This window comes from Cryptomeria japonica, chromosome 9 (genome assembly GCF_030272615.1).
Source record: "Cryptomeria japonica chromosome 9, Sugi_1.0, whole genome shotgun sequence".
Taxonomy (NCBI): Eukaryota; Viridiplantae; Streptophyta; class Pinopsida; order Cupressales; family Cupressaceae; genus Cryptomeria; species Cryptomeria japonica.
In genome coordinates, this window is record NC_081413.1 from 171089908 (window position 1) to 171117426 (window position 27519).

General features: G+C 35.9%; 1 protein-coding gene across 1 annotated transcript in view; it reads left to right on the forward strand.

The window, feature by feature from the left end:
• The first annotated feature begins 1980 nt into the window (after window positions 1–1980).
• LOC131038005 (protein TIC 100) overlaps window positions 1981–27519 on the forward strand; it is an 89743-nt gene continuing 64204 nt past the window's right edge. The window contains exons 1-5 of the mRNA XM_057970272.2: window positions 1981–2199; window positions 2442–3247; window positions 4389–4460; window positions 11544–11633; window positions 11768–11935. Coding sequence (XP_057826255.2) covers window positions 2454–3247; window positions 4389–4460; window positions 11544–11633; window positions 11768–11935 — 1124 coding nt within the window. The 5' untranslated portion in view covers window positions 1981–2199; window positions 2442–2453. The remainder of the gene's footprint in view (window positions 2200–2441; window positions 3248–4388; window positions 4461–11543; window positions 11634–11767; window positions 11936–27519) is intronic.

A 27519-nucleotide genomic window follows, 5' to 3' on the forward strand; every position in this document is an offset into this window, starting at 1 on the left:
TGTTGTTCAAAGAGGTTTTTGACTGGAACATTTTGGTGGAGGCTTCTTCATTTCTTTTCAAGCTTCTCCATTTCTTTTATTTTTCAAATTTCAAAGTAGGTTTCTTCTTATTCCTTGTATTTTATTTGAAGTTATTGCTTTGAAATAAAAATGTGGCACATTTAATATCATTTTTATCAATTTGAAAGTTGCTTATATTTTTGATTTAAAATTGATAGTTTTTGTTTTGAAAAGCACTCGCTTTCATTCTGCAAATTGGGGGTTGTTTGAGGGTTTATTGTCTTGTTCTTTGTGTATGGGTGTTGGGGCTAGTTTGATTGAGTTTAAGAAAGTAATCAAACACATCTCAAATGGGTTGTGCTTTGATTTTCAATCCAAAATTTTTTTGTTACTCAATCAAGAACTCAAAATCACCCTTATGCAAATGCACAGGGTTTTGTGCAACTACATAGTTTCTAGCTTCAAATATGGAGTGCTGGGTTGAAAATGTGTAGGTTTGGGCTTAAAATGTACAACATTAGCCTACAAATGTGCAAAATTATCTTGCAAGTGCATATGAATTGGGCTTAATTACCCAACTTTTTATTTGATCCTATTTTGTTGATGATGTATCATGCTTGAGGATGGTTGTGCCTTGTCACATGTTTCACTTATTAGGTCCTATTGAGCTGACCTACTTGATATGTTTGGATGTTGTGAAGGGCAAATCATTATGAATAGTGTGATTGCGTAATCCTTCCTAGAGATGTGAGAATTGATGTGAAGTTTACGAAGTGTGCAAAGTTAGTATGATAGATTTAGATTTGTGCTACAAAGAGGAATGCACCATCACCATTTGAGATGCTCCTTCTACAATAGTTCACCTAATTTGATTCATTGTAACTTTGTGATGTTGTATCTTGTCTCAAAGAAGTGATCTTTAGGCTACGTCTTTATATCTTGCCCTAGGGCAATGGGCCTTAGCCTACAAGTCTAGGTGGCAGTGAGCCTAAAATAGACATTGTAATACTTGTTTTATATATTGTGAGTTGATCTCCACCGTGGTTTTTCCCTCATTAAGTTTTCAACGTAAAAATCTTGGTGTCCTTGTGTGATGAATGCTCTATTTTGTTCTTTGTTTTTGCATATCTAAATTTAATGTTTTAAGTATTAATGAATGGATGATTTTAACCTAACTCGCCACCCACATGCCCAATAAACACCATAACATTTGCTCTAATAATTACCTTCAATCACCAACTTAATGATCTCCACAAGACCCTAAAGAAAAACAACTTCAATTCTTTAAGGGGGTTTAAAAGCTAACATTTCGGCCAATCTTAACCAAGATTCAATCAACTCACTAATGAAAGTTGAAAACGACTCTTGATCCACTCCAACATTTGCTAACAGTTCTCTACTGAATTAATTTCTTTGAAATATCATAAAAACATTGCTTCCTCAAACAAATTTATAAACACTAAAACTTCCTCTAAAAAATACTATTTATTCTAATCAAACAAAAACCATTAATCGTGATTAACAATTTCTCTCCACTACCAATGTCCCACATTTAGGTAGTTAAGACCATTCAAGTAACTAACTAAACGTGCCTTCTCTTTATTAAGAAGTTGAAACACCCAAAAATAAAAGTGACCCCATAAACAAAATCACTCCTCTCAATTGTACCACATTTAGATAACTAAGACCATTCAAATAACTAACTACCTACATACCTTCTCTTTATTAAAAAATTGAAACGCCCAAAACTGAAAGTGAACCCCCATAAACAAAAGCACTCCTCTCAATTGTACCTAATTATCAAACCTAATTTCTTATGCTAAAAAAAATACCGGTAGAGAGAGGTGTGAGAGATTGAGCTTTAAAAAACAAAGAGGTTCATAAAATATACATTCTTTCTAGCTAACTATTACTATTATCTCTTAGCCCTTTATCGGAGAATTTTTGAAAATGCTTTTTTATATTAAGGGCAAAAGCAAATTATCTGCTAAAAGACAGATTGACGTATCCAAAGCCCTCACAAAACCCACAACCTTAGAGAATTTTGTCATGCTTCCCTCCGCAAGCCGAGCCTTATCCTCTCTCATTCATTCAGAGGGAGGTTAAAGCTCACCCACCAGAACAATGGACGCATTTTCTTGCACTCTGTTTTTCTCTGTCTAAATTCAAAGCAAGCCCTCTTTCTTCGAGAAACTTAAGGTATTTAAATCCTTATTCCTATTTACATTTTATGTTTTTATACTTTCGTAAAGATTTCTTTTGTTATATTATCGTGAGTTGATTTGTTAAGGAGTTTTTCATTTCAATCCGCGTGTTAATACGGTTGAATCTAATATGTAGAGTTAAAACATGAAAGCAACAGGATAATTTATGCTGTAGGAAAAAGCATGCACGGAATTTGTATTTTGCAAACTCATTTGAGATTTCTTACAAATTTGCAGAGCATTTGAAGAATGGCAAAGCCAGATGAGGATGCTGATAAGGCAGAAGTAGAGGATGCCGATAAGGAAGAAGTAGAGGATGCTGATGAGGAAGAAGTAGAGGATAGTGATTATGATTCATCAGGTGAATATGGTAATCCGGCTCCGGGCTTTGAGGACTACAACTTCCCTGAGGATCCGGAGGAATGGACTGTAGAAGACTTGGGAGAGGCTTGGATTAATGAAAAACTATCAGAGTCTGAGGATACAGAAGATGATGATATGCTAGATGACAGAGATAGTTCATCAGATGACACTGATGATACTGATGATCTTTCAACAGACATTTCAGAAGGAGAAGAAGAAGAACAAGAAGAAGAAGAAGGAGAAGAAGAAGAAGAAGGAGAAGAAGAAGAAGATATATCAGACGATGACAAATCTGACACATCTTCAAGTGACCTATCATCAGAAAAAGGCGCATTGTCGGATTCTGATTCAAACACAGACCCATATGAACAGCAAGATTTAAATGCGGGCTTTGGATGGGACCCTGATTTGGTAGGCAAAGAATCAAAGAAGGTAAAAAGGATTATGGAAAAAAATCAACTAAGGGGATACTATTCCAGCGATGAAGAAGAAGTAGAATTTGAAGATGAAGAAGAAGAAGACTACGATAAAGTACTTAATTATGTGCCATATCATAGAACGTTTCCTTGTGTTCCAGAAAATTGGTTTGAAATTAGCGATGAGCATGAAGTGGTGGAGGAATTGGATCGTATTGAAGAATCTCTGAAATGGTTTAGCTTTGTTTTTGATGATGGATGCACGTAAGTTTTTCTAGATGCATTGAATTTCACGGAAACTTACTTAGATATTCTTTTGCTAGTGGCTATCTAGATCATTTTTTGAAGATTAAATCGTCTAATTTGTAAAATTTGCGATGAGAAGGAAGCCACATTTTTTTATTAAATATACCTAAGTTGACATATTGAAATAGAATAGTTATGTTTCTTTTTAATCAAATAGAAACACTCACAAACTATAATATATTAATATTCCTATATAAATAATTCATCTACTTGAGGTATTCCATGTATTTTCTCCATTCTTGCGCTATTTGTGAGATTTTGTGCTTTAGGGAGATAATTTTAATTTTTCTAAAAAGGTTTCAGTTTTCATGAAAGGTAACTGTACTATTCCTACTTATGTTTCATGTCGATTGCATGGTGAGGGGGCTTTATCTTCTGTGATGTCATACAAAATGCATTAAATGACAGAGCTTATGCTTTGTGCTTAACAGTATGCTGCATTGTAATATTAATATATAATCAAATTAGCCCAAAGTAGCTAAGCCTATTATGGTTCACTGTGGCATTTTTTCCCTTTTCCATTCATTCCTTAGCTTGTGATTTTCTTAATTCCTTGTATTTTGTTTGACGTGATTTCTTACTTTACTTTCCCTTTTTACTTTGCTTATTGGTTTTCAAGTACTTTCTACTCTTGAAGTGGAGGAGCTTGTATTAGCATAAGGGCTATGTTCTTTGTTGGTAAACTTACAATCTTAGCGATTTCATCAATAACTCTGCACCAATACTCTAATCTCCCAATTCATGGCTGTTACCCTTGCTATCATGTTTGAGTGTTATAAATAATTGCAGCATTTGTTTCATCTTAATTTCTTTTATTTGATGTTTGTAATTACTGATAAAAATGTTATTTTTGTGTCCATATGCACAAAGACAGTGCAGGTAAATTATTTCAACATTAAATAAACTGCTTTGCTATTTGAATTTATTTCCTTTTTGTTACAGTTTAGTTGTGATGATTTCTGTACATAATAAGAGTAATTTGGTTGTGTATTGCCATTAAAATACTCCATTTTCAATTTCAATTTTTTATTTGGAAGAGCAAATTTGAAGCCTGTATCTGATGATTGTTTTTCATACTGTTTCCTCTATTTTGTACCAGGTATGAAGGAACCATTTGGGATGATCTTGCTCAAGGGAAAGGTGTATTTACCACTCCTTTGGAAATTTGCAGGTTTGTTAAAAACTGAAAACTCCAATGGCCTATGCTAATAGACAAGGAGAAGAAACGCATTGTTGACAGCATCTGATGAATTGAAGTGTGTTTTGCATGTGCAGTATCATGGAATAAAAAATTTGCCCAAGATTTTACTTAAAAGAAATTATATACTGTTTGGAAGACATGATTGATGGAACTTAAATATTGTTTTTTCTATGGATAGATATTTGTTTAAGTTGCAGCCGCAGTTGCCATAAATGATAAAAATGGAACACAACAGACAAATGGAATGGGAGATTTGGGGAGGTTTCATATTTACATGAATTTTTAATAGATTCATCAATCTTGCATGTTAATGGCTCAAATGTTGTAAAAGTAAAAAGTTGGACTTGGAATTTGTTTCAACATGAGAAAGGGCGAGTCAACTAGCAGCCGGCAAACACTGAAGAAAACATGGTTGTCTCAAAAACATGTAAGAAATGAAAAAACACCTGTAATGAGAAATACCCATTCTCAATGTTAGATCTGTTTTGGGGCAAGAAACATGAGCCACTACGGTTGCAGCACGAGAAAGTTTAATTAGTATGTGTGAAGTGCTGGATTATGATTTCTTGGATTTTTACAATTGTTTTACAAAATACCAGCACCCGAAAGTTCTGATTTGGGATGAAATTTAATAAACGTTTGACAAAATTTAGTACAATGAATTACACATAATTTATTTCATCATTATTGAGTATGGGAGCATTACATATACAGATTAGCAGAAAGGAACCTGACCTTTGAATGGTAAAGCCATACAATAAACTGTGGTGGGTTGTTGCTCTCAACAGATGCACTTATTTATCTCTCGCTTCTCAGAATTGAAATCCCTCCAAGTTCTGCTGCAATATAGCCAAACTGCTGCTCTATCACTGTAGGTTGGAAAGCTAGCCAAATGCTCCTATAAACTGCATTAGATTTCTGAGTTAACAGTGTTTAGCTTGAATAGCCTGTTTGCACTAGGCGGCTGGAAGTTTGGCACCTTTTAATCCCTCAAATATGTGCAGCAACCAACTCAAGACCCTCACATCCCTCTCCAAGTTCGTCCCACATTAAATTCCAATACCTCCACCCAAGGGATGTGACTTCCTTTGTATGCTGCAAATTCTTTGTTTGAAGCTTATTATCAACCAATAGGGGTGTGGCAAGGATAGGCCCACCAATCTTCTCCTCCAACTAAGCGATGCTCCTTATAAATTCCCATGTTCATTTCAAATCTGTGAATTTTTTTGTGAAAGGAAGTAGCCTATTTGAACTTCCATGACTCCTTTTATCAGGTGTGGCCAAGTCAAGCAAGTCATAACCAAATAAGAACAACCATCACTGCATTTCTGTTGTTGTGGCCAGCTTCTTAGGAAGTTCGGCTGGTTTTGAAGGCTAATAATCACCTCTAGTAAAGGTGTGGCTAGGAATAGTCACTTAGCTAGTATACAGAGGACAAATACAAAGAATTTATTCTAGAATTTAGATATAAAATTATGTCCAACACAAAAAATCTTCTTACATCCATATACCCATATCAATGTTCCACAAAGTTTCTTGATGCGGGGATGGGGGGATGAGTTTTCGGGATGGGGGGACCAAGGGCCTAAGTTTGGAGACAGTGGCAAGGGGTGGCACATATACATATAGTTTTTGTCACAGGGTTCGCCGAATTTCAGCCATGGAGTTCGAAATTCGACGAACTCCAAAACGCGAGTAAAAATTCGTTAAAATTTGCTCTGTGTTCGTTCGAGTTAAGGGCATAGTTTTTGTTTAATAAAATATATTTATAGAAACATTTTTTTAGGGTTTTTCATGTTGAGCAACGTGACTGTGTTCACCTGCGAAAGATTTTTTAACGCTTTCCAATATCAAACAGCGTGAATAAGCATATCCACGGCTGAACGGGATAAAGTTTCATTCAGTGTTTTTCAATGTCGAAAAACAGGAGCGAAACCTTATACTCCAACTGGCCGAAAGCTTCAGAAAAAAATTAGAATACAGAAATAGGGTCGCTGATTATAGAAATAGCACAACTTTTTATGATCACCGATTATAGAAAATTAGAAATAGCACAACTTTTTATGATTTACGTTTGGAGAAGGGTTGACTTCTCTTTTAATTTTAAATATTTAGATTTAATTTTTAAGACTTGTTTTTATTTTAAATATTAGTTTTTTAAATAAAATTTAATCTCTTTATTTTATGTTTTAAATAATGTAGATTTGTTATTTATTTTTTTCATTAAATATATTAAACTATAATATATGTATTATTTAGTATATCAAATTTGATATAGTTATTATTTGTATTCAAAAGATAATATTATCTTTACGGATTTATGATTTAATTAAAAAAAATTAAATTTATATAAGGGGAATTTAATGATGATTTATTTTTTCGAATTTTTGACCTAGCCGAACTTCATCCGAATTTTATTGTTGTCAAACACGAATTCGAACTCGAACCTTGTGACATAGCATATAGTACTTGAAAAATTAGTCATAAAAAGATGTTTAACGAATAAGTATAAGAACTATAAATGAAACTTTGCCACACTATGTAAAGTTTAAACTAATAAACGTTACAAACACGAGAATGATTGCATTGAAACTTGAACATTAACAATGGTGGACAGAGTTTTGGAACTTTGGGAGTGAACCAAGAATAAGTATAAGAAGTGGAAATGAAACTTTGGCATACTAAGTAAAGTTTAAAGTTAAACTAATAAACGTTAAAAACATGGCAATGATTGCATTAACAATTAGAATGGTTAGTGGAGGTTTGGGGTCAAGGGTTAGTGCCCCTTGTGGGGGTTAGGGGTAGAGCCCCCAATGGGGTCAAGGGGCAGTGCCCCTTGTGGGGGTTTGGGGGTAGAGCCTCTAGCAGGCTCAAGAGGCAGCGCCCCTTGTGGGGGTCTAGGGGTAGAGCCTCCAACAGGGTTGAGGGGCAGCGCCCTCGTGGGGTTTGAGGGCAGCGCCCCTGGCACTCTCCTTGTCGCGATACAGGGTGGGGTCGGGGGGCGGAGCAAAACCTCACAAACCTTCATTATGAATGTCATTTTCAGAAAATTTCACCATTTTCTATTTAGGGTTAATGTTTCTAATTGGGAGCGACAAAAAACGTAGATAGATGTTATTGCCTATGGCGATATAGATTGCTGTTCAGATTTTGCTATGAAAATATGCAAAGGTTATGGTGCTGTTCCTGAATTCTATCTTTGAATGTATGCAGCCTGATTGGCCTTATGAAAGCTACTGCTCAATAGAGCGATTCAATATTGGATGTAGATAAAAATAAAAGACCATCCATGATTAAAGAAATGATTTCCCTCTTCACTAAATACCCTTGGCACTGAGTGGTTGTATCTAATGGGGAATATACATATCCGTTGTCAATGATTGATTAATCTTTATTATTAATATCGCACCTCTTTGGCTTTTAAACTAACTTTCAAATAAATACTCTATATCGCTACCTTGGTGATGCATTATCGCACCCTTTTGACTTAAGATTAATATAATTCCTTGACCGTTCACTTAATTGTTAGCTAAGGTTACTCTTGCTGAGGGATCGTAATTAATGCTCTTTTCTTATGCATCACAATCTATTTTGTATTCACCCAGTGACAGCCTCCCACTGCAAAGACACTTTGATAATAGGCACTAGTGGCATGCCTCAATGCTCCAATCATGTCATGCTCCTTAGCCACGAAATGGTGTTGACTCCTTTTAACATCGATTTAATATTTGTTCGACTTGATTGTATTGACAGGAAGCACATTCCGCAAAATATATATCTCCTTCCGCATATTTACATACATCAGTCAGCTTCACGTTAGCACCAAAGATGATAGAAATATGGATAAGATTTCATCCACGTGGGTTTATTTCTTCAATCTGTAGCGACGTCCTTTTGGTGTTCGCATATGGGGATCACAATCACAGTTAGTACAAAGCCGATGTTTGCTAATCAATCATTAATCTAAACAAAGATTCGATTAAGAGATAATAATAAATTATGAATGTAAACAACTATATTATTACCAAGATTGAATCAGGTTGGTGTACATATTTTCGATTAAGAGATCAAGTGCAACTCATGACAGTATGGGCTATTTCTCTTAAGCTTCTTTGACTTGGGAATCTATTTACAAGCATATAGGACAGCCTTTTTTCATGCTTATCACTCTCATGTTGAACCTTGTTGCATTCTGTTATGGTCCTGCACAAAGTCTTCCAAACCATAGCTGTCCTTTACCATCTTTGCCTTTCTTCATGACTTCAAAACCCTTATCAACCATTGGACTGTCCATGCCAAATTCTCTGTCCAATGCTCAATCTGCCATTTATCATGATGGGCCCTCTTCAACTGTTCCTTGGACTGTCATGTGCTAGGTATATTTTCAGCCCCTATCGTTTCTTGACTTCTCTACGCTTGAAGGCTTGTTTTAGGATCATATTTCCTTTGCTGTCCAAATTTGAGAAGGATCATCTCCCATCTTGATGAAAGGACTGTCCAATGCTAGAAGACTCTGATTATGTGACTGTTTGCTGTACATTCCTGTGCATATCATGACTGTCATGCTTTAGTATTGTTGTTGTCTTGTTCTCTTTGAGACCCATCACACCTTTCTATATGCTTTTTGATAACTATCCTAATGTACTTGTTTCTCACATTTACTCATGATACTGTTGCTGCTACTTTTCTCATGAAGCCACTCTTAAATGTTTCATCTCTAGATTGTCCCTTTGCTGCTCATGAATGCCTTTACATCATTTATTGGCATATACCTATCATCATACTCTATTCTTAGTACCTTTGCACCTGCATTCATGAACCACTTTCATAGAGCTTTGGACAATATTTATTTACTTTACATGACATGTGACTACAAAGTGTAATGGAGACTTGAAATCTTATCTCAATCATACCATATTTGAATGCCCTCTTTCATCAACATTTACATCCACTTACATGGTTGACTGTCACTAATGTGGTGCTCTTAAATTTCTTTGCCAATAAAGCATTTTAACTTAAAAGGAGGTCTTCAAACATGTTTTCACTGTCATCTTCTATACTCTGCCCTTGAAAGATTAAACATATCTTTAGATGACTGTCACTTGTTTGCCAAGAAAATCTGTGATTTCCTGTTGCTTGCTAGTACACCTATCCTTTGTCCACTTATACATGCATGCTCTTTTAGCGACACTGCCACCAAGTCTTCCCTCTTATCACACCATTACCATCAATGTACTGACTATCCTTTGAGATTCCTTATCTGGACCATTTCTTTTCCTTCCTATCAACAAGACATTGTCATACATATGACTGTCATTCAAGCTTGATTGGCTGTCCTTGTGAAGGGTTATCTTTATGATAACTGTCTTTCATGTGTATTGTGTGATGACCATTCCCTTCTGTTATGCATGCCCATTTACTTCCCGTCAAATTGATATCACTGTTCAGTAGATTTTTGTCACGAGATTCCTTTGTTTTTCTGTTATCAACTCCTTGTCTTAGGTTTTGATCTTAATCTCCAAAAGGAACTTTGCATCTTTTTCCACTGTCATTCATATCTCTTCCTATGTCTTTATTGCATGGTTGCTGTCCATATGCATTGGCTTGTGCTACTTTCATGTATTTTACTCTTTAGAGAAATAATTTTAGATGTCTTCAGTGACTGCACTTAAGGGTTGAAGAATTCCTTGTGTTACGTGACAGTTACAGTAGATGTTAAGGACTGTCCTTTCTGTCTTAGTATATCTATCCAAGAATTTCTCAATCAATACTGAGAAGGCAGCAAAGTCTGCACACCCAAGCAAGCAGCTTGTGGACCACTTTCCATTGACTTTGATTGCCCAAGACTATCGTGCTTCTTTTCTTCTTCAACTATTATCCGTTTGCTCTTTTACTTCAGTATCATTAACAGTCATATCTCACTGTCAACAACTTCATCAGAGTCTTCATTTCTGTAATTAGCAATATTATTTGGAGAATGCAAAACAAAACTATCTGCCCTCAATCATTCAGTCATTGTCACCACAGTTTCTCTTTTCAACAGTCGTGAGACTATGATAAGCTAGGATCTTAGGGTTGGAGGAATAAATAAAGTCTCAAGGAGCTCTGTTTATTTTGAAAACTTGGAGATGGAAAATTAATAAGGCACAGGTGAGAGGTAAATGACTTGACCTAAAAACCATGCACAAGGAGGGCTTCACTCTTGGCGCTTCTATCTCCATTTGGGTGTTTACAAGTGACTTTATTTTGAGCAGAGATAAAGAATAACGTGCAGGGATCTCAAGAGTAGTTGACATACCTGTCAAGATGCAATGGTAGAGATGACAGATCTACAATGTATGCCTTATGCAACATGTGCAAACACTGGAACAAACAGTTGCGACCTTTCCTCAATGCCAAACAACAAAACTTTGGAGTTCTTCAATGATGGACAGCAAAAACCCTAAATTCCTCCATGAAATGTGGCTAAGATCTTTCAAAAGAAAACATAACTTGACCTTTTCTCCTCTTCGCATTGAAACATATCCAAAGAAGAAAATTTCTTTTTCCCCTCTGGGTGCCTAAGTCTTCATTAAAATCTTTTGAAAGAGACTTGTAAAACTATTGAAAACCTTTAGACTTTCTAGAGGACATACTTGGCAAAAATTACAAATAATGTTAACACCTTTGTAACAAAATAAAGTACTTAGCATATCTAGAATCCACAAGCTTGAGGAATTTCTTTCTCAAAAAGGTAATAAAAAAAGTAAGGTGTTGTATCAGGACGGATCTATCAAGCAACTTAAATTAGATTGGTAGTCCTCTGGACCAATGCAAACTGATCCATTTCAGATTAATAAAAGGTTGAATCTATACAAACTAAACTCTCGGTAAGGATCAATGATGCAGGTTTTATTGAGAACATCATCTTTTGTTATTTTCAAACAATAAGTAGCAGAACAATTTTTGATGCATGTGGAACAGCAATAATGAACTAGGTTTATGTAGGAGTTGAAATTCTTATTTTGAAATGTCATGATAGTCCAATTTGATGTAGAAGTATTCAATATCTAGATATGAAGGAGAGTGGCATCAGAATATGATGGAAGGCCATGGTGTGCTAGAGGTGGACATTCCTGATGTGGAACCCGCACCAGATTCAAAGTATGTAAATCAATAGTTCTTATACACTTCTTGAATATAGTTTAGTCACTCCTATCATTTTTCCTATATTTCAGGTCTTACTCACAAAATATTTTTGATCTGAGAATTGTGTTTGGTCTCTGGATTTCAATTAGACTTGCAGAAGAGATGCGAGAACAAGGGAAAATATTAAAGGCAGATTATATGAGCCCAGAAGACAGGGAATGGTTGATAATGGATATAAATGATAGCAAGTTAAAAGAACCACGGAGGCATCAAATTTATGATAATCCAGAATGGATAGAATGTTTTGGAGAGATGCCGTGAGTTTCCATTTTTGCCAAGCTTGTAATTTTTCATTGATTGAATTTTCAGCTATTTATGCAATTATTATTGGCTTCTGTGACACTTTTTTTATGTCATTTCACTGATACCATTCATTGAACGGTTGTGTTAGATGCGTTTTATATACTTCAGAATTTTAGCAGTTAATCCTTAAGTCATAAATGCAATATACTTCTATTTATGGCAATGTAACTGAAATTATTCATATTCAAAATAATGAAATATGAAAAAATAAACATATATGGAAAGCGATCATAATGTGTACTCAATTTGTTGAAGACAAGCTCTTTTTTAAGCATTTCCTGAGAAATCTTGCATAAGATGGGCCCCATGAGATTCTTTCTTAGTTGTATATATTATTTTTTTCTTTACTTCAGTCAAAGTTCTTGATGCCCCTTATGTCAAGGGTAGATAGAAATAATTTAGAAGAGAGTAGACCATTTAAAGTTGGAAGTGGGACTTTGAAAATAATAGGTGTCTTTGTAAGATTTTTAGCCTATCTTAGGTTTCTCTTATGCAAATAAGAATTCAGAATTATAATCATATTAGTTGGTATCAAAGTGTGATGATCAGACCGTATATTCCATGTTTCTATGTTTACATACCCTTCTATTCTTGGATTCCGTGTCTCCAATGATGCCCTTGCTTGATATCATAAGTAGAAGTTTGCAGCAAGGTCCCCAAAGTCTAGGGTAGATGGAAATACTTTATAAGGGAGTAGACAATTGAAAGTTGGAAGTGGGACAGAGAAAATAATAGATGTCGTTGTAAGATTTTTAGCCTATGATAGTCTTCTCCTATGCAAATGAGAATTCAGAAATATAATCATATCAATTGGTATCAAAGTGTGATGATGAGGCCGTATTTTTGATGTTTCCACCTTTACATACCCTTGTATTCTTGGATTCTACATCTCAAACGATGCCTTGCTTCATGTGACCATATCATCAGATGGAATTTGACTACTGTTTGAACAGCTGATTTTGTGGTGCATAAATTCTGCTGGCTGAATTATACCCCCTTTGCCTCAATAGAGATCCATCTGTATCTTTTTCCCAGCTCCTTTCCTATATGCCATTGCCACTGTGTCTTAATTGGGTCTGTTCCTTGCTTACAGTTTGTTTGACCTCACCCTCTGCTTTCTCATAAAATGGACAAGACTTTGACTTCCCCCCCTCCTTCCCCCCATGAAATAAATTTAAAAGACAACAAATGGAGACACATAAGCTTGGACTGCAGCTGCAGGGTAGTTCTTTAGTTAATCTTTGGAAGCTAAGTTTCTGCTCTCCAGCCTGCAAAATAGGCAACTTGTGAAGAAATCATGGTTACTCTCCTGGTTCACCATTCACAAATTAATCCATGGAGATAAGCATTAAACACAACCTAAAATATGTTTTCGACTTCTGTAAAAAATATCAAGTACTGTAATTATTTTGGGGAATCCTCCTTCTTCTTAAAAGAAATGTCCTTTTTTTAAATAGAGGGATTTGTCCAGGGGGTTGAGCTTAATTGGTTAAAATGTTGGATTTTCAATGTGGAGACCCAAGTTCAATTCCCCATAAGGAAATTAAAGTGGAATATTAAGTTGTGACTTTTTTTTTTTGGTCGGTAATAATTTTTTATATAATATTAAAAATAAAGTTTGAAATACATATCAGATGTTCAAAAAATCCTGAATTATGCAGGGGATCACTTACAAACCCCTCCCCCTACATCCACCATACCACTAGCACAGTCCTACCACTGGTTGGCATTCTTTAAAAATTGCTAACAATACATCTATTCAACGGGTTTCATATAATATTTACCAAAATTGAAACCCGAACTACCAATGCAACCCAAAACTACAAACTGTCTGAACTCTAGACTTTAGAGACTTCATTACATATGAGTCTACGACTATTAAGCCATGAGAAATTTACATAAAAACAGAGTATACCATAGCGAAATTTACATCATTTTGTAAGCAAAAAGAGAGAAACAAATGCTCAGATCCTCCACGGCGCCATCCCTTCCAAAACTAGGGCACATTTGAGGCGTTTCCGCTTGGCCCTTCACCCACATTGTTCCATACACCACCTCTTGCATCAGCTTCATTGTACACTTTCACCCTTTTTTCCTGCTTTACCCTCCGCACACCCGTCAACTTCCACTTGCCCTTACCCCTGTCATCCTTCATTATAGAAACACCAATTATAGAGCCCCAGGATTCCAGCTCTTTCTCTTTCAAGTAGAGCTTGAGAGAGTCCCATCCAATGGCCGCTTCCGCTCTGCACTCGTCCTTGTCCAACCCAAAGGGCCAACGGATAAAGGGATCCAATTCCCTCAGTTCATGGATTTCGTCAATATCAAGCCCTTCACCCGCATCAAACCCAGCCTCAGGCATAGCCATATCGAGCAGCTCCAATCCACAAAGCCATTCATCCTCCACACACTGCCGCAAGACCTAGACCACAATGTCCTTCTGTTCACTTAGTTTTAAGCCCCAAGCCAAAACCATCGACACCACATCCATGTTCACTCTATATTTATGCATGTCTTGAGGAAGCACCCCCCCAACAACGTCTCCATTAACTAGACAAAGGCGTCATCATAGAACTTAAAAATGCACTTAATTCTCTTTGCAGAGACGTCTCCCACAAACGCCAGCTGCTGCCTTGTGGTATACAATGTAAATGTAGCCTCCATACCTATCAACACCTCAATACAACCTTCACCGGATACATCCAAATTGTGCCCAAACCCTTATAAATAATGCCCCATCACATCCCCACATTTTCGGCCGTACCAAATAATGAATGCATTTAAATGTCTCATCGTACTCCGCCATCCACATCCTCCTCCTTTAGATTTCTGAAATCTTCAACATGCATTTCATGCACTTCCTCAAATGATGTTGCCCATTTGGACAATGCATCAACAACTTCATTGCCTCCCCTTCGCACATGTGAAATGATGTAATTTCTAAACAAATTTAAATCATTTTTGATTTTGCAAATAAATTTATTTAAAAACCATGCATTTGCTTCACCTTTCATGATTGCATTGGTAATAATTTGTGAATCCTCTTCTAGGTGTAAATTTTGCACACCCAGTTTAAACTTTAATCCCCCATTGAACAGCCAATAGGGCCGCTTGAACCTCTGCCTCATTATTTTTACCATGCGCTAGCTTTTGAGCTCCCATCACTAAAATATACCCCATCCAATCTTTGATTACAAACCCTGCTCCTGATACACCCAGATTGCCTTTTGAGGCACCATCAAAATTTGCCTTATACCATTCATGTTGTGGTACTTCCCACTTTACTGGGGGCCTTTCAATTAAGATCGGATTCACCCAATTAGGCCCATGAACGGGCCTTATTAAGTTGTGACTCTTAATCTTCCATAGTTGGCTTCTAATATGGAGATGGTTTCTAAATAAAAGTGGATTCCTAAGTGGTGACTCGTGGTCTTCAATAGGTGATTACTAATGTGTTTACTAATACTCGTAAGGAGCTTGTATTGGTCTAATGTTGATGCTTGTATGAGAAAGATATTTGTAATCGATAGTCAATTTATAAATAAATAGAGGGATCATGCTTAGAACTTTTTTCAATATCAAGTTAATTTATTTCAAATTCTTTAAGTTCGAGGAAGACATTAATAGGCTATGAGGTTGTGTTTAGTTAGGAGTCATTAATATTTTCTATAAAGTTTATATAATAGTTTTCATTTTTTAAAGAGTTTCTTTTTTACTGCACTTTGATTGTGATCTTTGGTTGTATTTATTAGACAAAGGAGAAAATTCAAGGCAAAAGAGGCCCTTGTCTTTGCATTTTTGTTCTTATTTGAAAAATAATAATTGATGCTTCCAACAGTCCCCCCAAGCAACACGTAGAACCAAGACCTGGTATATATACTCACTCATGAATTTCATTAACAGAGTCAAGAGGAAAATGTATTTTATTTCAACCTATATGTTTTTAGCGATTTTGCAGCAGCTGCAATGGGACACCATAGAGCTCCCAATGCAGTTTCCCTGACAAGCACGGTTGCGCATTTGCTTTCAACTTGGACTTGATATCCATTCCTGTAATGTCTTTGTAGAACATTTCTTATTCTTGACTTAAAAAATATTTCTAATTCTAAAAGGATAAATTGAATTTATATTTATAAATATAACTTAAATAAAAATCATGATTTTTATTATAATATTCAAATAATAGTCAATGATTTTCTGCTATGTTTCTTCTTCCAATTTGCTGCTATTTTTCCTTAAATGTTTGTTCTTGATATCTAGTCAAATTGTGGGTTTTTCGTCCAATAACTTGATAGGTGAAATTAAGGGCTTTTGTCCTCGAATCTCTTAGTTTTTCCTTGAAGGGTTTTCCTCCTCTTTAGTTGTAATATTTATTTGAAAGGCACATAATATTTTCTTCCAACTGATCCCTTCTTCTCATGAAGTGATCTCCCATGTATATCTTCTTTTTAAAAGAGACAACATTTCTTACATCATTGCTGCTTTTGAAAACAAAATTTAGTAATAATCAATTATTTTTGCTAGCGCTACTTTTTAAGTATTTTATTTGGTGCCTCTCTGTAATTGCATCCCTCAAAATGGGCAGCTATGTATGCTGCAATTGTTAGAAATTTGGCAAGGGCATGACAGTCCACCCTTCCCAAGATTGCTTGTTTTAAAGCAATGCTGGTTTTAGTCTGTCAAACTGAATCATTTTTGTCAATACTGTAAATGTTATTCAATTTTCAATTCAAGGTGCAAGTTATATTCAAGTTATTCTTCCTTTCAAGTATATGTTAATTCGCAATATAATAAATCTGATTTATATGGTATGTTGCAGATGGAGAAAGAGCATTTATAAATTTCGATGTCCTTCCTACATTTCACCGATCGATATATATATGCAAACATAGGAGATCAAGCAATACCTTGACCGGTCATGTCTATTAGACATGACCGATCAAGATATTACTTGATCGTGCCTCTTCAAACCATAATCGAATTAAACTGATAATCGGTGTGTATGCATTTAACATTAAACCCGATACCAATCGGTGTGTAAGCATTTAACATTAAACCCGATACCAATCGGTGTGTAAGCTTTTACCATTAAACCCGATACCAATCGTTGTTAAACCGGATACCAATCGGTGTGTTAGCATTAACAATAAACCCGATACTAATCGGTATCCTGTGCATTATGATTAGTAACCGATGTTAATCGATATATAGGCATTAGTTAAGAACCCGATTGTTAATCAGGATTTATATGCAAGGTTATATATATGAATTGAAGGATACGATCACAACTAGATCGTATATCATGCATACAATCGATGATAAATATATAATAACTGAATCATGATCATAATCTCATGTGTATATATAAGATAACTGAAGTCTTATCATAGTCTATCGATGAGATAGATGATTGAATGAGAGACTTCATTTATCTCTCATTCAATCATTTATCTTACCGAGGCTATCATGTATCAACACTCCCTCTTAGCTAGGGAAGATAAATGGAAGACAACATATCTAGTATCACATTTCTCATTATGGTCTTATAATCTTACTCTTTAAGGAATCATATCACCTAGACATGTGACATGAAGTATCATCAATCATATGATACAGGAAATCACATCACCTAAGCACGTTACATGAAGTATCACCTAAACGCGTGATACAAAAGTTCATCACATCAACTTGTGATGACAAGAAATCACCTAATCATGTGATATCAGTATTGCCTAAACATGCAATGCTTACGAATAAATACATGAGAATAGTTAAATTCTCAACTTATCCAAGTTGTGGTATGTGCACTAACATTTTATCCAAATGTTTTACCACAACACAATCATGGCACATCCATGGCATACCAGAGATCCAACATGATAACTGGTTTGAACATCATAAGATCGTCACCTTATAATGTCTACATACAAGTGTTCATTATCAGAGAGATTGTCACCTCTTAGACATGAACACAGGGGGTTAAACCCATAAAAGTCCTAACATGACAAATAAGTTTATACATAAAACATCTTAATAAGTATAGGAGTACAAAGCAAATTAAATTTCAATCATACCAAGACCTTTTTTGAAGTGCTCAACTTTCACCCTTGAAAGTGGTTTGGTAAGAATATCTGCTGTCTGATCTCCTGTACAAATGTATTCCAACTGGATCACATTCCTATCTACCATGTCTTGTACATAATGATATGGAATCTCAATATGTTTGGATCTGTCATGAAACACCGGATTCATTGAAAGTTTTATACAACTTTGGTTGTCGCAATGAATAACTGTAGGCTTCATTGGTTCACCAAATAACCCCACAAGCAGCTTCCTAAGCCATACTGCCTCTCGAGCAGCCATGGAGGTTGCACTGTATTCGGCCTCAGTGGAACTCTGTGCTACTGATGACTGTTTTCTGCTAATCCAGGATATCATGGCTGAACCTAAACTGAAACAGCATCCTGAGGTGCTTTTCCTGTTAGTTACACTTCGAGCCCAATCTGAATCTGTGAATCCGTGTAGATCTAGTTCAACTCTCTTATATTTGAGACCAAGTTTTAGGGTACCTTGTAGATATCTCATGATATGTTTTACTGCTACTAGGTGTATCTTCTTTGGTTCACACATAAACTGACTCAAGGCATTAACTGCATAATAGATATCTGGTCTCGTATTTACAAGATACATCAGGGACTCAATCATTTGCCTGTATAGAGTAGGATCCGAGGATTGTGATTTTGCTGCTGCTTCCTTAAGTTTATGAAGGTTTGTTTCCATTGGAGAGGTCATGGGTCTGCAGTTTAGCATTCCAAATCTCTTCAAAATGTCCAAGGTATATTTACCCTGGTTTAGTATAATGCTATCAGTATTCTGCCATACTTCCAAACCTAGGAAGTAACGAAGGAGTCCCAAGTCCTTCATATCAAATTCTTTAGCAAGGTCTTTCTTACACTGATCTATGAGGTGATCTTTTCCTGTGATTAAAAAATCATCAACATATCAAATCAATATCAACATATCACCTTTGTTTTGCTTATAATAGAGATTTGGATCTGCATCATTCTTTGAGAAGCCTAGCCCTGAGAGATAAGTGTCAATTCTTTCATACTAGGCCCTGGGAGCCTGTTTAAGCCCATAAAGAGCTTTCTTGAGTTTACATACATGAGATTCTACATCATGAATCTCAAACCCTTCAGGTTGCTCTAGGTATACTTCTTGTGCAATCTCTCCATTAAGAAATGCTGTCTTTACATCCATTTGATGTACTTTCCATCCTTTTGCTGCTGCAATGGCTAAGACTGTTCTTACTGAGGTATATCTGGCTACAAGTGCAAAGGTTTCTTCATAGTCAATTCCTTCCTTTTGTGAGAACCCTCTGGCTACAAATCTAGCCTTGTGTTTCTCAATGCTGCCATCTGCAGCATGTTTGATTTTGAAGAGCCATTTGGAGGTGACAACAGATTTTCCAGCTGGTCTAGGAACAATCTCCCAAACATCATTTTTCATAATGGACTAGTATTCCTCAGACATGGCATTCTTCCATACTTGATGTTTAAGTGCATCTGATACATTAGTAGGTTCAGCTTTTGAAAGATCATTCATGAGGGCAACGTAGTTGGTAAGTTTGTTAGGCCTTTTGCTTTCTCTGAAGGTTCCTAAAGGAGCAACATACTTTTGAGCTTCTTCTACAGTTTTGGTGGCCCATAGTGGTTTTTTATTGAAATTTTCTCTAGGTGGGTTTTGAGTTTCACCTTCATTTTCCTCAAGACTCTCCCTCTGAAGCTCAGGAGCAGGGTCTTCCTCTATGCTAGGGGTAGGGATATAGACTTCAGGTTCTATTGAGCTTTGGGCTCTTTTGAAGGCTAAGTCTTCTTCAAAGATTACATCCCTACTCAATTCAATATTCCTCTGACTAGGTATATAGATTTTGTAGGCCTTGGAGGTTTCACTATATCCTACAAGTATTCCCCTTTTTCCAGAAGGCTCTAATTTTAATCTTTTCTCCTTAGGTACATGAATATAGACAGGGCACCCAAATATCCTAAGGTGGCTGATATTTGGCTTTGTTTTAGTAAAGACTTCCTCAGGGGTTTTATCTTCAAGATGGGAGTGAGGACATCTATTTTGTATATATACAACAGTGCTGGTTGCTTCTGCCCAAAGATTGGTATTTAGTTTCTGATCAAGAATCATGGCTTTGGCAGCTTCTACAATTGTCCTATTTTTCCTCTCAGCTACCCCATTTTGTTGAGGATAATAAGGTATAGTAAGCTCCCTCTTAATCCCAACATTTTTACAAAAATCTTTAAACAAATCTAAGGTGTATTCCCCCCCCTTGTCAGTTCTTAGGGTTTTAATTTTATTTCCAGAGTAGTTTGCTGTTAGTGACTTAAATTCCTTAAACTTATTAAGGATCTCTTCTGGTTCTTTACATTTCAGAAAGTAGATCCAAGTTTTCCTAGAGTAGTCATCAACAAATATTACATAATACAAAAAGCCCCCTAAAGAAAGTACGAACATAGGTCCACATACATCAGAATGAACTAACTCTAGAACTTTGCTTGTTTTCCTAGTACCATTTTGAAAAACACCCTTAGTATTTTTACCTAGGGCACATCCCTTGCATGCCCCTAAATGATATTGCTTTAATTTAGGTAGACCTGTGACAAGGTTTCCCATTGATGATAAAGCTCTAAAATTCAGGTGACCTAGTCTTCTATGCCAAACTTCATTAGCATCTATAGCTTCATGGATTAGGGCTAGGTTGGGCTTTGTGCACAGCTCATACAAGTAGCCTTGTCTTTGACCAATGGTTTTAGCTTTCTTGATAGATGAATTCTTTGGCCAAGCCAACACTTTGTTGTCCATGAAGGTCACTCTGTACCCATTATCCTCTAGTGCTGATATGGAGACTAGATTTCTCTTGATGCCTGGGACATATAGTACTCCTTTAAGTTGCAATGATACGCCTGACTTCAGTTTGATGGTGCAGGTTCCAACTCCTCTGACTGGATGTGTGGAGTCATCTTCGATAGTCACTTCCTCATCATTCTCCTCTATCATGGAGTCTAGCCCTTCTCTAAACCCTGTAATGTGTCTGGATGAGCCACTGTCGATCACCCAATAGTTAACCTTGTTTGATGCTTGGTTTGTAAGTGTTGAGTAGAGTACATACTTCTCGGAGTCATCTTCCCCTTTAGATTTTCCTGCTTTGGCAAATGTGGCTTGTTGTTTCGCTTTTTTCGGACATTTGGCAACATAGTGTCCGAATTTGTCACATCTGTAACATTGAATCCGTGAAAGATCCTTCTTGAAAGTATTCTTGCCATGACGACCTTTCCTCTTCCTAAATTGTTTCTGCTTGCTTTTCTTATTGGAGTTTGTATTTAGGACTTGAAGATTTTCATCTATATTCTTTTGTTTGATCCCTTTCTTATTTAACCTTGATTCTTCTTGGAGACAGTCTACCTTTAGCCTTTCAAACTTTGGAAATTTATCCCTTGCATTGATGCCTTGGACGAATGTTTCGCATATACTAGGCAACCCATCTAGAGCAATGAGTGTTAATTCTTTGCTTTGGATCTCATATCCAAGGGTTGCTAGCTCATCCCTTAGGGCTGATATCCGCATGAAGTAGGCATTGACTGACTCCCCTTTGATCATAGCTATATGATTTATTTCTCTCTTTAAGGCCAAGGTTCTACTAGCATTGGATATCTCAAATGCATCTTCAAGTGCTTTGAACATGTTGTAGGCCGTTTCATGTTTCTTTATGATGGGCATAATATTATTCCTCACCCCATCAACTATGACTTTGATGGCCTTTTCATTTCCCTCTATCCAAGTTGCTTTGTCAGGTTCAGTCTCAAGTTCTATAGTTTCAGTTTTTACAAATGATTCAACTTTATTTTCTCTTAGAATCATCTTAATTCTGAACTTCCATGCTGAGAAGTCATCGCCTCCTCCGAGTCTATCTTCGAATCTGATAGTGCTAGCCATTTGGAGAAATGTGATGTTGAATATATGCTTGTCTTGAATTTTCCACAAAATTGAATAGCCTCAGGTTCAATTTAACTATAGCTCTGATACCATGTAAATGTTATTCAATTTTCAATTCAAGGTGCAAGTTATATTCAAGTTATTCTTCCTTTCAAGTATATGTTAATTCGCAATATAATAAATCTGATTTATATGGTATGTTGCAGATGGAGAAAGAGCATTTATAAATTTTGATGTCCTTCCTACATTTCACTGATCGATATATATATGCAAACATAGGAGATCAAGCAATACCTTGACCGGTCATGTCTATTAGACATGACCGATCAAGATATTACTTGATCGTGCCTCATCAAACCATAATCGAATTAACCCGATACCAATCGGTGTGTAAGCATTTAACATTAAACCCGATACCAATCGGTGTGTAAGCATTTAACATTAAACCCGATACCAATCGGTGTGTTAGCATTAACAATAAACCCGATACTAATTGGTATCTTGTGCATTATGATTAGTAACCGATGTTAATCGGTATATAGACATTAGTTAAGAACCCGATTGTTAATTGGGATTTATATGCAAGGTTATATATATGAATCGAAGGATACGATCACAACTAGATCGTATATCATGCATACAATCGATGATAAATATATAATAACTGAATCATGATCATAATCTCATGTGTATATATAAGATAACTGAAGTCTTATCATAGTCTATCGATGAGATAGATGATTGAATGAGAGACTTCATTTATCTCTTATTCAATCATTTATCTTACCGAGGCTATCATGTATCAACAAATACCAGGATCCCAGGTCAACTTTGGAGATTTGTAATCCACAGATCCTCCTTGGGATGTAATTAGCTTCTGCTACGATACTTCCATATAATTAGGAACTGGAAATTCTACACCAAGTGATTTTTTCTCATTGTCTTGGTTATGTCCAACTCTGTAGTACAATGATGTCCTTGAAGAGTTGTTAATGTATTGCAAGAGGTTTATAGCATCAGCTTAAGTGTGAAGACAATTTATTGTCCAATATTCTTTGGGCTTATGTATTGGTATTTCCCAATAACTCTTAACAACAAAACCAAGTGTTGGTAGCTGACAAGGTTTGTAATTTAATAAAAGTTTTCTCTCATCCTCTAAGAGAAGAAACAAAAAGACATTTGCAGGTCTACAATTCTTCCTTCCAACTTCACCTTACAAACATTGAACAAAAGACCATTTCCAATCATTTTCTCTTGTAATTCCTTATCTATATCATTAAACTCTTTCAATGTGTTTTCCAATTTTTTTTTCTTGTCTTAGCTTTGTGCATATCTTGTCCCTGGCTCAATACTCTTGTTTTATTAAGCTTAGTTTGTAGTTCCACAATTTTTCCTTCTAAATCCAGCCTGTTAGAGTCCTATATTTGCTTATCCTTGACCATCTTTGCTTTTAATTTAGCCTCTTTGTGCATTTTCTCAATTTATTTTTATCAAAGATCCTGGGCAATGAATACAAACTCTTGATTGTCATTGCTTACATCCAAAATTATTGCTAAATGTTGCATCTTCCGTCATGATGAATTATGGGAGTGTTGTGAATACTAGGATCCCACTCCTTTGTGCAAAGACGATTTTGTATTTGAGTAAAGGGATCTAGGTGTTCTTCACTATAGGTTATATCTTTCACTTCAATTAGCATCAAGCTCCTCAAGGTGACTATCCATTTTAAATTTAAGCGTTATGGGATGACAACGTGATGAATGTGTCCATTGTTATTCAATGACTATGTTGGTCTCTCCAAGATGTAAACCAAAATCTCATTTTCATGACTACAAACTAACCCATCAACAAACTCATTGGTCTTGGAACAAGGGAGTTCAAATGCCTTCTGGTCAGCTTCCATGTAGTCAGTATGTATTCTCATAGAGTTTTCTTCATAAACTTGCAATTCCTCCTCATGGGGGTTAATCCTAGACAAACTAATCTTCACAACAACATAACTAATATCTTGCACATCATCATCATGTGGTCCAGTCATTTCCATACCTTTTAAATCATATTTATGGATCCTTTACTGCCATACCTGAAAATTGGATAGATGTTTTTTGGACATCATTTACAATAATTGACATGCTTTTGCCCCATAATATTGACTCTTCTTCTTTTGTTTTAGCAACTTCTTGTGATTCTGATTTTAACTTTTCCTATGTAATTAATGATTTTCTTGGATCTTGCTCCTTCATCTTCTCTTTGACCATTTTTCTTATGTATTCATATAGATCTCTTTTGTTGGGATAATGGTTCTTGAGTGCCTCCAAGTACTCATCAGGGGGAACTAGCTTTGAAATCTTTTGACAACCTTTGGTACTTGTCAATGATTTTTGTGGCCCAAGTTTGTACAATAATTCTTGAATAGGATCTATGTCCTCTACCTTTCATAGACCTTCAAATCTCTTTGATTAGAATACATCAGTCATTTATGGTTCACCACGTAGGCCACAGGATTGCTGCTCTGATACCCTTTGTAATGACCCTTTTCTAGAATATTTCTTATTCTTGCCTTAAATACAATATTACTAGTTATAAAATGATAATTGCATTTATATATATAAATATAACTTAAATAAAAATCATGAATTATATTACAATATTCAATTTCAAATAATGCTGAAAATAATCTTATCTTGATTATGTGCTTTGTTTCTTCTTCCAATTTGCAGCTATTTTTTTTGTTATTTGTTTGTACTTGATATCTAGACGAATTATGGGTTTTCGTTCAATAACTTGATAGGAGAAATTAAGGGTTTTTGTCATTAAAATTCTTAATTTTTCCTTGGAGGGTGCATTCTCTTTGGCTGTAATATCTATTTGTAAGGCACATAATATTTTCTTCCAATTGATCCCTTCTTCTCATGGAATGGTCTCCCATTTATATCTTCTTTTTAAAATAGTCAAAACCTTTCTTACATCATTGCTGCTCTTGAAAATATAATATAATTTTAATTAATTATTTTGCTATCACTATCTAAATATTGCTAGCGCTACTTCTTAGTATTTTATTTGGTGCCTCTTGCTTAGTCACTGGAAATGGGCAGATATGTATGTTGTGATTGGTAGCAGTTTGGCTGGGGCACAACGATTCCCATTTTCAGTTGCACAGCTGATGGTGACAAGCTATATTCCTTGATTCACATAATGGTGGTGTGTTTTTGGACATAGTCAAATCTCATAGAGCCACAACAAGTCATGAGAGACAAGGTGAATATGAACTATTGAGCCCTCACTAGCTAAGTTGTCGGGTTCGCCTGTTTGAGGCCCCTAACACGGACTGGGTCCACATGGATCCTGGTTCGTGTTGGGTCCGTGCCTAGTTCGGCCAGGGTTCACCCTAGGGGCCCTGGGTTCCTTGTGCGTTCGTGTTCACAAACCCACAGGGAACCCAGGGCCCCTGGGGTGAACCCTGTCCGGACCTGGGCGAACCTAGGCACGAACCAGGCACTAAATGAGGTAAAATTTGTAAAATTTTCTTAATGTTAAAAATGAAAAATCTAGAAAAACTTTTAACCAATTAAAGCATCAGAGCTTTCAGCTCTGTGCAACTGCAATGATATGCTTTTTATTCTCAAACTCATGTAGCTAAATTTAAAATCACAAGAATCCTAAATGTCGATTGTTATCCTTTGTTATATAAATTAGTGACCACAACCTCATTTTGAGAGACTAGGATTAACAAATACAGTGTGAGATTTTAACTAAGAGACACTGAATATAATCATGAAAATAACAGCAGTTCACTATCACTACCAAGGCAGAAAGGACCCAAAGCACCACATTTGTAGTGGGTGTCCTATCAGAACTGCTTTCTGCCTAGGATAAGGATGGAAATATAGCATAAACTAAAAAGCTGTACTGCTTTCTGATTTCAAACAAAGAAGCACACAATGGCCTACTAGTCTATATATATATATGTACGGACAAACCCAACCCATGAACCCAAAAGGCAAAAAAAAATTGCCTGAACCCACGAACCGGGTTTGTGTCCTCAAACCCGGTCCCGAACCCAAACTGGTAACTTAGCTCACTAAGTGGCAGTCTCACATTCAACTATTGGAGGTGACACTACAACCAAGAATTGACACATGGAGCTCAATTTCATCCCATCCATTACAAAGAGTTTTGGCATGCTTGCTTTGTCTTTCCTAGACACTATGCTAGTGACTTAGGGTTACTCTCAAATCACACCCTAGTATAACTGTTGAAAAAATCATTTCAAAATTCCCCGGAAGTCAGAGTCTTAGGAACCAAGAAGATACGTACTTTAGCTTCCTAAATTGATCTAATAGGATTTGGGACTTTGATCAGCTCTAGTATCATGGCAATACTTTTAATTTGGATATCTCCAAGTTTTGGGGATGTTTGAACATGAGTTAATATTTGAAGTTTCAACATACAAAAAAGTGAAAAATTAAAAACAACTTAAACAAACTAAAAGAAGCTGTAATTTCAATTGTTTCAAACTTCAAACAAGTAGTAAACAACGCAAGGGTTGGCATTCAGCAAGTCTAAATTATGCTTTTAATTGCTTGTTTGAAGACTACTGTATTCAAGTTACTTGAAGATATTATAGGTTTTTTGTAATTTAGCTTCTAAAATGAACACTGATGTCTTGGATAAGTGTTTAAATATATTTAAACAATAACCTTAGAAATCCTAAACATTAAGATAAATTTCCCCATATTCGATTTACTTAATCTATATCTGACCTTGGAACCCTAGGTTATAGAGATATATACTCACTGCAATACAACCCAAAAAATTCATATAATCTAGCCTTTCAAACTCTAAAATGACAAACCCTAAGCTATTCAACTTGGTTGTAAAAAAATCTAGAATTTTTTTTAATGCTCATGCTACTAATAGAAAACCCTAATATTGTGGAACGACTTACATAACATAGGATGAAACATAGCCTCAAATACATTCCACCAATATTAGTGAAATAGGAATCAACCACCCTTTTACATCAATAGAGAATTTAAAATTTAACAAGCTTTCACAATTGCAAAGGAAAATTATAGATATTTCCTACAAAACGGGTCGGCATAGCGACCCATTGATTGCAATAGCAGACCATGGCAATGGTGAGGGCAAGAATTTTGCCCTCAACAACTACAAGTGTTGACTAACTTAGTGTTATCGGTGTTTCCTGCCATTAGAGCTCGAACATGAGTATGTGTGAGATTGCTCCTTCAATTGAAGTGGTTTCGTGACTTTCGTCCTTGGATTTGGACCCTTGGACAACTAGTGTTATCTACGAATTCTTGTTGGGGTGTCTGTTGGTTTGTTCATGATGGCCTCTGTAATGTCCCTTTTTCTCGTGGGTTTAAATGCGTAAATGGGAAGTAAATTAATTATTTAACATTTTTCTGTAAAGTGGAAATCAAAGGAAATGTTAAATAATTAATTAATAAGTGACTTAGGCTTAAATTTAATTTAAGTCACTTATAAAATGTAACCATGCGGGAAACTGAAGGTA